Genomic DNA, 11427 nt, shown 5'->3' with positions numbered 1-11427 from the left:
GTATTTGGACAACACTGGCTCTGCAGCTTTGAAACAAAGATGAGCACTAGAGTCAGGAACAACTAGCACATATGTGTGAGGGAACCTTTACCTTTTTACCTTAAACATACCCAAATATCATTTGATGTTCCTCGTAGAGCTCTAGTTTCAGACACACTCCTGTATTGGTAGCCCCCTCTGACCTTGCTCTAATTCACCATGGTTTGTTTTGAACTCTGGTACCCAGCACCAACAGCATTCCAAATAGAGTCTCAACAGAGGGGAAGAATTATTTCCCATAGCTCAAATACTTCTCCTCATCACACTCTGTATTTTAGTGTCTGGAAAAATTGTGGCATAAAAATGTAATTTAACCTGAAGAGAACCTCAAAAGCTGAAATCCTGTGTCTTTGCAGCATTCCACCCATATCAGGAGCTCCAAGTAAAGCAGTTCTTGGTTATTGCTACACTATATTAGTATGTATGTGTGCATGTGGTACAGTAGTGGGATTGACAAAAAATGGGTCGTTTTTTGCAAAAAGGGCCCATTTTTTTGCTCAATTTTGGGGGGGGGGGTGCAGCCGCCAGGAGTACTCTACAAGGCTCCTAAAGGTTATGCATGCCCCTTTTTGACACAAATGGGCCCATTTTCATGAAAAACAGGCCATTTTGAGGAGTTTTGCAGAGTGTAAAAATTGTAACTTGCCACTTCAAAATCTTGGTGCGTCTTATACTCTGAAAAATATGGTATATGTTTCTGTGCATAAATCAACATATTTCTATGTCCACAGGTTGTCATATGATACATATGGACGTGTTAGACTGACATTTACTAGCCCTGCTTAGACCTGTGCTAATGATTTGATCGTGCAAATACTGCACCCTAACTACTTTTATGAAACCTTTGTATTTTTGCTCACTTAAACCTGTAAAGGAAGGATATCTTAATAAAAGTAAAAATATAGATTTTATTTCAGTGAAATATTTAATAATAAGTATTGAATTTTGAGACCCATAGATATATCCTCAGGGAAGGTGATACATTTTAAAAATTACTAAATTATACTATTAATGGCTAAGTAAATGAAACACACAAAGGGGATTTAAAAATAGAGAGAAATCACTCACAAAATATTGAACTTACTTTATAGTAGGCAGTCATGTGGTAAAGCATTTCCTCTATTGAGCACTTTTCTGTAAAATCAGCTAAATAAGGAACTGGTGTGATTTTTGTCTCTCTTACTGTTCTCAAATCTTCACTATAAACAGAGTCCTGGCAGTATACCACATTTTCAAGTTTAAACTGAGTGTATATCGTATTTTTTGCTTTCTCTTCTTGTGTGAGCTTTAAATCTTCAATATTGTTCTGCATAACAAAAAAAAACACAGTTTGACACATTTGTGGGATTACAACAATTATATGGTTCCTTAGGTATTCTATTATGGTTTTTCTTCTTTTTTTTTGCTAGATCTACAGAGAATTTATTATAGGGTTTATGTTAGGACATAAATAGAGAGTTATTCTCATTATACACAACTATATCTGAAGTGGACAGTGATCCATTAAATCTTCCAAAATAATGAATTTGTTTATTATAGTGCTTTATTATTTTCACTTTAAACTATATGGCTATAATTTGTGAAATTCATTGCAACTATGGCTAATAATTACCTGAGCAACTTTGCAGAGAGCACAGAAACTACTGAAGTGTTGGATAGCAAGTCCAATAAATGCCTTCCGCACAAGTTCTGGAAAAAAAAGAGGGAACAATTTAATGACAGGGTCAACTAAAAATATAGGCAGATCCCAATCATACACCATATAATAACTGGATATTCAACACTTGGATATTGGGATTAAAGTCTTTACACCACCTTTAATCATAATAAATAAATATTAAAATCAGGAGAAGTATGTGATATTAGGCATGAAACAAAGTTTTTTTTCCTGCAGATTTCTATTTAAATCCACTATATTATATAAAACATGTTTCAGAGAGGGACCATGGAAAAATCTGAACAATTTTGTACAATATAGTTTTAATGTAAAAGTGATTTACTAACTATACATCTTACATTTTAAGTTAAAGACATGCCAGTGTTCCTATGTCAAAACCAAGAACTGTCCATATTAAGCTATTGAGAGACCTGTGTCTTCTCAATCCTAGGTCCAATCATAACTAAAAGCAGCCTTATAATGCCCTGTCAAGCCTGTCTCAATCTTCCTGACTGGTTACCTGACATTGGCTTAATCTTATACCAACCCAATTTCAAGGCATGCAAAATCAATAATAATTTGCTATTAGCTATTTTGGAGCAGAAGTCATATGGCTTGTTATATTATCAGAGATGCATTTTGGACATGCTAGCAGGTACAGGAACAACAGCCTTGCCTCTGGTCACTTGCCACCTTTCATCATAGCTTTTTCATTTTCAACATTTGCCCTCTCCATTAAGTGCTTTGTTTCTCTATTTCTTCCCTTTTCCATATTGTTGATTTCAAAATCAACTGCTCTTCAGGCTTCCCAAAATAAAGAAAGATGGGATGGCTTGTTCTTCTTTCTTTATTTCGGGAAGCCTGAAGAGCAAGCCATCCCAATTTCACTTAGAAAGAAGAAACATATACATATAAGGAAGTCAATGCAGTCTCTTGTTTTATATAGAGCAATCCTGTTTTCTCCTTACAGTGTGTAAGAAATAATAACAACAATAACAACAGTAACAACAACCTCAACAAGAACAATAATAAACTAGGCTATATTGATTATTTTCATTTTCCCGTTAGTTGACAGTTTTAATTATTGTCCATCCCATCTCAACCCCAGTGCTGAATAAGTGACTGCCCAGGATTTAAGTCTGTCTGTCTGTCTGTCTGTCTGTCTACCTATCTATCACAGGACAGTATTCAACATACCGTATATACTCGAGTATAAGCCGACCCGAATATAAGCCAAGGCACCTAATTTTACCCCAAAAAGCTGGAAAAGTTATTGACTCGAGTATAAGCCTAGGGTGGGAAATGCAGCAGCTACCGGTAAATTTCAAAAATAAAAATAGATACCAATAATGTTTTTGAATAAATAAATAAATATTATTTATTTATAAATAAATAACTAGCTCTGTAAGTGGAAAAGAGGGTCAATAAAAACAATATGGTATCAACAATAACTTTAAATGTACAAAAACCTTAGCTCATTCAGCAACCAAGCTAAAACATAAGAGTTAAAATCCTTCAAAACTGGATTCCTCCCCATCATCTGTATGTCCAAACAGAGCTTCAGCATTAGCTAGTGTGAGGTTATCAGCATAGACATTGTCATCATCACTGAGTTCACAGTCATCACCATCAGAGCTGTCGTTTCTCTCTTCCCTCCTCTGGATTCAATGGGATTTTTAGAAAATCCACACTCCTGTGCACACACTTCTTCTTTCTTTCTTTCTTCCCTCCTCTGGATTCAATGGGGTTTTTAGAAAATCCACACTCCTGTGCACACACTCCCTCTTTCTTTCTCTCTTCTTTATAGCTAAATTTGATACCATTAAAAATTAAATAGGATTAAAATCTGTGGTTTATAATTTACCAGTTGTGTCCACCCCACTCCTTTCACCAGCGTTAGCCCGCTGCACCAAGGAGGGCACGTAAGAGGAAGGGGAAAATACAAGAGTGCAAGCAGCACTGAGACAGGGCATAAAAAGGGGGGAAAAGGCTGATTGGACCCAGCTCTGTTTGGGGCGCAGGCGTGGCGCGGCAGCAGTTTTTCAGGCTGCTCCCAGATGGGAAGGGAGGGGGATTGTAAACCCCTTCTACACCCTGGCTCCTCCTCTTCCAGAGTTCAGGCTCTCTTTCTTTCTTTCTTTTTTTCTTTCTTTGAAAGAGAAGCCCAAATTAGCCAAAGGGGGGAAAGCGAGCGAGCAAGGGACCCCAGGAAACTAGACTCACTTGGCTGGACTACGTACGCTCCTTGGCTTAGTTGCTTTCCACGCGCCTGTTAATATATTCAAGGAAACAAACCGCGGCAGTTTTCCCCAAGGGCAATGCCGAAGAGCAGAGCCCGGAGAAAAACCAAGGAAGTCACGGAGGGCATTTGCCACTTTCTCTAGAAGGTGATACGAGCTTCCCTTTCGAATGGGAAGGGACGGGGGGTTGGCTGGGCTCTTCCCAGCAGGAAAGGGGGTTGTTTGAAACATTGGGACCGGGGGAGGGGTTGGTTTTGTTTTGTTTTGAAAGGAAATCTCAACCTGTTACAATCGTCCTTCCCAAATGAGCTGAGGAGGACAGCGGTGAAAAGTTTTCTCCAACATTTAGGGGAAAGTCGCGAGCAGCATTGCCCTCACAACTGAGGGGAAAAAACCCGCCCTCTTCCCCTTCCAGGTTTTCTTTAAAAGCAGGCAGCGCTCCTTGGCCGCAGGGCTTCACAGGGACCTTTCCCCCTCCCACTGCTTCGCTCGCTCGCTCACTTTCCCCCCTTTGGCTAATTTGGGCTTCTCTTTCAAAGAAAGAAAGAAAGAGAGCCCGAACTCTGGAGGAAAGAAAAGGAGCCAGAGTGTGGAAGGGGTTTACAATCCCCCTCCCTTCCCATCTGGGAGCAGCCTGAAAAAACTGCTGGTATGCGGTTCCTAGGTCAGCGGCCCCAAGGAAAGGAGAGGCTGAGCCACGGGAACGAAAAGAAAAGGGAGGGGGGAAAAAACCCGCCCTCTTCCCCTTCCAGGTTTTCTTTAAAAGCAGGCAGCGCTCCTTGGCCGCAGGGCTTTCACAGGGATCCTTTCCCCCTCCCACTGCTTCGCTCGCTCGCTCGCTCCAAGGCTGAATTCGGCAGTGTTTATGGATCAGGGTCAGCCCCACCAGCTGGCGACAGGAGAGCAGAGAGGAGCGGACGGAGCAGAAGCAGCCCCAGGGCTCCGCTGCCGCTCCCCGCATTTTCTGGACAGGGATCCCTTGGAGAGGGGATTCCTTCCTGCGAGACCCCGTCCACAAAATGCAGGGAGCGGCAGCGGAGCCCCGGGGCTGCTTCTGCTGCGTCCGCTGGACTGTGGGGCTTGGAAGGGGGCGGGAAGAGCGGCGGGGTGGCGGTGGCCGGCGGTGGCAGGCTGGTTCGCCTCCTCCTCCTCCAACAGGCAACAGCACTGCCGGATCCAGTTGTAGACTCGAGTATAAGCCGAGGCGGCTTTTTTCAGCCCAAAAAGTGGGCTGAAAAACTCGGCTTATACTCGAGTATATACGGTAGTTATAGGATAGGTATAGTTATAAACTATGCTGAATAAAGAGTTATGCTTCTGTACAAAATCATAAAATACAATATTCAAAAATGTTCTAACACATTCAATTTAACACCGACTCTAAATCGTAGAGACTTGATAGCCCCTAAATCTTTAGGGAATTTTCATGTTTTTCCTTTCCTTTTCAGGTGCAATTATTATATAGGTTACTGGCTTTCCGCCTGACTGAGACGGTTGTTAGAAAGGGAGTATTTTTGTGGAACCACCTGTTCACTTCAGATGACTGTTCTTAACTATAGGTAATTCTTCAGTTACGACCTTAATGGAGCCTTCCCATTACAGTAGGAATTCAAGATGGAGACACTTAACGAGTCCCCATCCCTGCTCCCCCCCCCAATGTGTTTGTTAAATGAATGTACAGGTTCTTAACTGGAATATGGGGCATCTGAGGGATGGGGAAGACCATAGTACAGGCACAAGCACACCTGCTTCTGGCCTCCCAAGACCTCTCACCATTCACTGAGATACCCCAGGTTCTGCTTCACAGTCCTAATCCCCCCCGCCCAAAGCAACTAGATTTTGCATCACCATATTCAGTAGGGCTTATTTAAACTATTTTTGTATTAAACAGTGCACACCAAAAACTGCAACTACTGGACAAAATATTCTTAAAGAGTCATTCACAAAAGTACTTCATGCAAATGAGAACATGAGAGTTAGAACTTACCTGCAACTTCTTTCAACACTACAATTGCTGGATCTTCTAGTTGTTTGATTTGCCATCTTATAGAGTTCTCAAAAGTTTTGAAATTGACAAACCCTGGAAGTTCTCTGCCACGGGATATATACTCAAAATTCCCAATTCCTGTATGATTTACTGCAAAATAGTTTTTTACTTTATTTTACAAACATCTGTATCACTCACATGAAAATTCTAAAATCTAAAATGTTAGTGTAAAACATCATATTGAAATAATACTCAACATCCCACAAATTCAACCCGAACAATTCAATGTATAAAAATCAACGTATGTCCCACAGCAACTTCCCCATCTCTGATTATCAAATACCAATGAAAAAGAAGTATTTCTATTGCTTTATGGAACTTCAGCAGCGAAGGAATTAGGTAAGTCTGTGGACCAAAACCTTCCACAGACTTCAGATAGCCCCAAGGAAAGACTGTATCCTAATGTTCCTTCTCATAGTTTATCTCACAAAACAAGCAAAGTAATTCTAAACTCTCTAATTTTACACAGTTGCATCATATAGGCTCCATAAGTGACTTGTACTTTCAATTGGGGTCAGGGGCGGGTTGCTGCCTTTTTCACTACCGGTTCGCAATCCACGCACGTCATACCTATGTCCCAAGGTATGTAATCACCTTTTGCAACCTTTTGACAAGCAAAGTTAATAGGGAATCCAGATTCAGTTAACAATCATGTTACGAATTTAACAACTGCAGTGATTCACTTAACAAATGTAAAGGTCGTAAAATGGGGCAAAACTCAGTTAACAAATATCTCACTTAACAACAGAAGGTTTGGGCTCAATTGTGGTTGTAAATTGAGGATTACCCATATACAGATTGAACAATAGGAAAATATATGCCTTGCTGAGATGGCTAAATTGACTGATCAGAGAAAAAATATCTATGTTTATTGCTGACTGGAAATCCCTTATGGCTTTTTTGCATAAAACAGAAAAAAATCAAGTTATGATTTATAATTTTAATGATTAAAGGATATATTTCAAAAAGAAGAAAGTTAGATTGTAATTACATAGTAAATTTATTATTGTACTTAGCAACTGTTGTAAAGAAGATTGACAGCTACTTCTTTGTACCTTTTTTTCCTACCCCTCTTTCTAGCACTTTTAGCTCTTAGATTTTTTTCCTACTTTATATTACTTTGTATTAGTTTTTAATCTTCTTTCTTACAGATGTTCAATAAAACTTACACAAAAAAATATATATAGAACCTCTCATACTAACAAGCCTACCTGAATGTGTAGCAATAAAAGCATATCCAAAATTCAAGCTTCTACTCACGTTAAAACTAAGGATCCACTAAGAGAAAGTTCTGAAAGATCAGGCCTGAAGGAATTAGAATAGGTCGGGAAGTCGTAGAGGTCGGGAAGTCTCCGGGCAATTAGGACGACTAAAAGAAGACACATTGCCTCTCTGATTGCTTCCGCTGAGTCACGCCCAGCCGCCCTGTTTAGGATAACCCGTTCCCTCCTAAATAGGAGGGATACGGGCGATCCTTTGCAGGGCAGAGCTGAGGATTACGTCCAATTTCTCGCGGATAAAGTAGCTCAGCTTCGGATGGACCTGGACTCCAATTGCGCAGAACCAGCCGAGGCACCAGGGGAGAATCTGGAAGGACATCACTGGATTGATTTTCAAGCTGTTACCCCTGAGGACGTGGACAAGGCCATGGGAGCTGTAAGTGCCTCCACATGTGTACTGGACCCATGCCCCTCCTGGCTGGTTGAGAACAGCAGGGAGGTGACACGGGGCTGGATCCAGGCGGTTGTTACCGCCTCCCTTTGGGAGGGGTTCTTCCCCCCCGCTTTAAAGGCGGCGGTGGTGAGACCCCTTCTGAAGAAGCCATCTTTGGATCCAGCCGTCCTAAACAACTATCGTCCAGTCTCCAACCTCCCCTTTGTGGGGAAGGTTGTTGAGAAAGTGGTAGCCTTTCAACTCTGGCGGTCCTTGGAGGAAACCGATTATCTAGATCCCTTCCAGTCGGGATTTAGGCCTGGCTACAGCACGGAAACCGCTTTGGTCGCATTGATCGATGATCTCTGGAGAGCCAGGGATGGAGGTCATGCCTCCGTCCTAGTGCTCCTTGACCTCTCAGCGGCCTTCGATACCATCGACCATGGTATCGTTCTGCGACGACTGAGGGAGGTGGGAGTGGGAGGCACTGTCTTACGGTGGTTCTCCTCTTACCTCTCGGACAGGTTGCAGTCGGTGTTAGTCGGAGGGCAGAGATCGACCCCTAGGCCCCTGAATTATGGGGTGCCACAGGGTTCGGTCCTGTCACCCCTCCTGTTTAATATCTACATGAAGCCGCTGGGTGAGATCATTCGACGGCACGGGATAAAATACCATCAGTATGCGGACGATACGCAGCTGTATCTGTCCGCCCTGTGCCAACTCAATGAAGCGGTTGACGTGATGTGCTCGAGGCTGTTAGGGACTGGATGGGGCTTAACAAGCTTGTACTCAATCCAGATAAGACCGAGTGGCTGGTGTGTTTCCCTCCTACTAATTGGCCAAGTGTTCCATCTCTCAGGCTGGGGGGTCAAACAGTATGCCCCTCAGACAGGGTTCGCAACTTGGGAGTCCTCCTGGACCCACAGCTGACTCTTGAACACCACTTGTCGGCTGTGACCAGGGGGGCATTTGCCCAGGTTCGCCTGGTGCACCAGTTGCGTCCCTACCTGAACCAGGAGGCCCTCACTAGTCACTCATGCCCTTGTGACCTCTAGACTGGACTACTGCAACGTGCTCTACATGGGGCAGCCCTTGAAGAGTATTTGGAGACTTCAGCTTGTCCAGAATGCAGCCGCGCGAGCGATCGTGAGTGTACCTCGGTTTACCCACGTAACACCTATCCTCCGCGAGCTGCACTGGCTGCCTATTGGTCTCCAGATACGCTTCAAGGCGCTAGTCGTTACTTATAAAGCCCTTCATGGTATTGGACCTGGGTACTTGAGAGACCGCCTGCTGCCAATTACCTCCACTAGACCGATCAGATCCCACAGATTATGCCTCCTCCGAATCCCATCTGCCGGCCAGTGTCGACTGGCGACTACCCGGAGGAGAGCCTTTTCTGTGGCTGCTCCGACCCTCTGGAACGAACTCCCCGTGGAGATTCGAACCCTCACCACCCTCCAGGCCTTCCGCAAAGCCCTTAAAACCTGGTTGTTCCGACAGGCCTGGGGCTAAAGAGCCGTTGCCCCCATCTCGAATGGTATGACTGTTGTGAGTTTTAAATTATATATTGTTATGTTGTTGTTTTTTAAATCTTTTGTCTGTATCCCCCTCCCCGGTTTGGGTTGTGAGCCACCCTGAGTCCCCTTCCGGGGAAAAGTGCGGCATAGAAATTTAATAAACTGAAACTGAACTGAACAGATGCTTTGCTATAAGGCTAGCAAGCAGGTAAGTGCAGCAGTTAAATCCTCTGAAGTCTGCTACTGGTTCAGTGAGGACACGTGCATCAGTGGTGGGTTCCAGATCACGTTGCAACCGTCCACCGCATGAACGTGCGGAACATGTGCACACACATGCACAGCATGCAACTGCGTACTTACTGCCCACGATGCCTCTGCGATGCTCCAGCTGTTTGGTGGAGCATTGCACAGGCGCTGTATGCACCATGCGTGGAAGCCCTGATCAGCTCAAATACCGGTAAGGAGAGCGGGCGGGCGGGTGTGCCCTCTGGGGCACCGTACCGGAATGGTACGTGGTGCTCCCAGCAGGCACTAGTACGCCCGTACCAGGGCATGCTGCGTGCAACCCACCACTGGCATTCATGCATGTTTTGTGCTCATGTGTGCCTGAGGTGCACCCGTGCAGCGCTAAAAGAGGAACATTTTGAAAACCTTCTGAGTCTGCAAAGGTAAGTAGAAAAGGAGGCAGGGGAATCTGCTGTGCTCTATGATTTAGACTAGCTAGAAAGCAGGAAATCTAATGATTCTAGCTAATATAAATTGTGCATCACAGCTGATCGTGGAAATACCGGTTTGTCCGAATGGTAGCATTTTTTAAATACCAGTTCGGGTGAACCAGAGTCTGAACTAGTAGCATTTCACCCCTGGGTAAGTGGCTGGTTAGCATTTCTAACACTATATTTTGTATTTATAATTTTATTAAGTTTCAAAAACATGAATAAAAGGAAACAAGCAGATAAAAGTAGAAAAAAGAATCAGGTAGCAAGCAAAAACAAACTGAAAAAAGAAAAAAATGATAAAATAGCTTCTAACTTTTTTCGTATAGATATACAGTAGATAAAAAACATACTCAACTCATATACCCCAACTAACAATATCTACATTATGTATATTACTCATATAATTCTAATCATTAAATCCCAAAATCAAAATTACATTTTTCTCGCAAAAAAGTCCAAAAGTGGCTTCATTAATAACTCATCAATGCTTCTTCATTTCACTATGCCACAATTTCTATCAAGTCATCTCTAAATCTTCAGCTCTCTTTATTAATTAGCAAAGATAAATAATAAACCATTTCCCTGTCACTCAACTCATCAGCTGATTGAAAAACCTCAGTGACAAGCTCCTGATGATAGTTGTGTAATTTGGCCATTTTATACATCTAACACAACAGAAGATGCCTAGCAACAATACTGACTAATTAACAAGGACACAATTTGCTTTATGATCAGATAGAAACTCAAATCTACCTTTATTTTTTAAATCTATAATTAACCTTACTTCCACAAAAAAATATTTCTTGTCCTCCAAGGATTCAGGAACACCGTCACCATACTTCTGAAGTTTTTGATGCATTTTCTGGAGGCTGGTTTCTATTTGACCTTCTAAAGTTGGCAGTGATCTCTGCAATAACAACAAAATTAACTAAAGGAAAGGTGTAAAATTGTAATCCTATGCAAGTTTAGAAACTTTAAATATACTGTAGATTGACAGAACCATCCCACTTTTTGCAGTAGGAAGCTACCAATTTTAGCAGCTGCCAAGTGATATAACAATATTTACACATACACAGACACACACGGTCCTAAGAATCCCTCTTACAGTATGAATCAGATGCCTAGGGACAGAAATATGCATGCATATATAGCCATTATGTATTGACTTAAGAATGCAGCTTGAGTAGGATGCAAATTTGCCCACCAAAACCTTCATCCTTTCTACAGAGAGAGCTAATTGGGATTCTGATGCATGCATCTCTATGCAGTACAATCATAGTCATGGTATGAAATTGCACATGTAGCACAGGGATATCTTTCTTATTCAACCTGAAATGAATTGAGAGTTCCTTACCTGAATGTGCTCAGTGAGCTCATGTGTAAGTTTTTCTGCCAGAAATGGGATTGTAGCTTTGCCTTCTTCCAAAAGAAGACTGAGGGAGATCAGAGTGAATAAAATTCAAGAGTTACTCAATAATATTGAAATTATCATTTGTATCATCTCAGTGTTCCTCAAAGTCTTTCAGATGGACTTGGATTATATGCTCTATAA

At 42.4% G+C, this 11427-nt stretch overlaps 1 protein-coding gene across 1 annotated transcript in view; it reads right to left on the bottom strand.

The window, feature by feature from the left end:
• The window catches only part of MX1 (MX dynamin like GTPase 1), a 34029-nt gene that overhangs the window by 2717 nt on the left and 19885 nt on the right, over nucleotides 1-11427 (bottom strand). Inside the window, exons 10-14 of the mRNA XM_032220376.1 lie at nucleotides 11230-11308; nucleotides 10660-10782; nucleotides 5924-6092; nucleotides 1652-1728; nucleotides 1124-1345 (exon numbers count right to left, since the gene is read on the bottom strand). Coding sequence (XP_032076267.1) covers nucleotides 1124-1345; nucleotides 1652-1728; nucleotides 5924-6092; nucleotides 10660-10782; nucleotides 11230-11308 — 670 coding nt within the window. The remainder of the gene's footprint in view (nucleotides 1-1123; nucleotides 1346-1651; nucleotides 1729-5923; nucleotides 6093-10659; nucleotides 10783-11229; nucleotides 11309-11427) is intronic.

This window comes from Thamnophis elegans, chromosome 6, assembly GCF_009769535.1.
Source record: "Thamnophis elegans isolate rThaEle1 chromosome 6, rThaEle1.pri, whole genome shotgun sequence".
NCBI lineage: Eukaryota > Metazoa > Chordata > Lepidosauria > Squamata > Colubridae > Thamnophis > Thamnophis elegans.
This window is presented reverse-complemented; position numbering and strand designations above follow the sequence as displayed.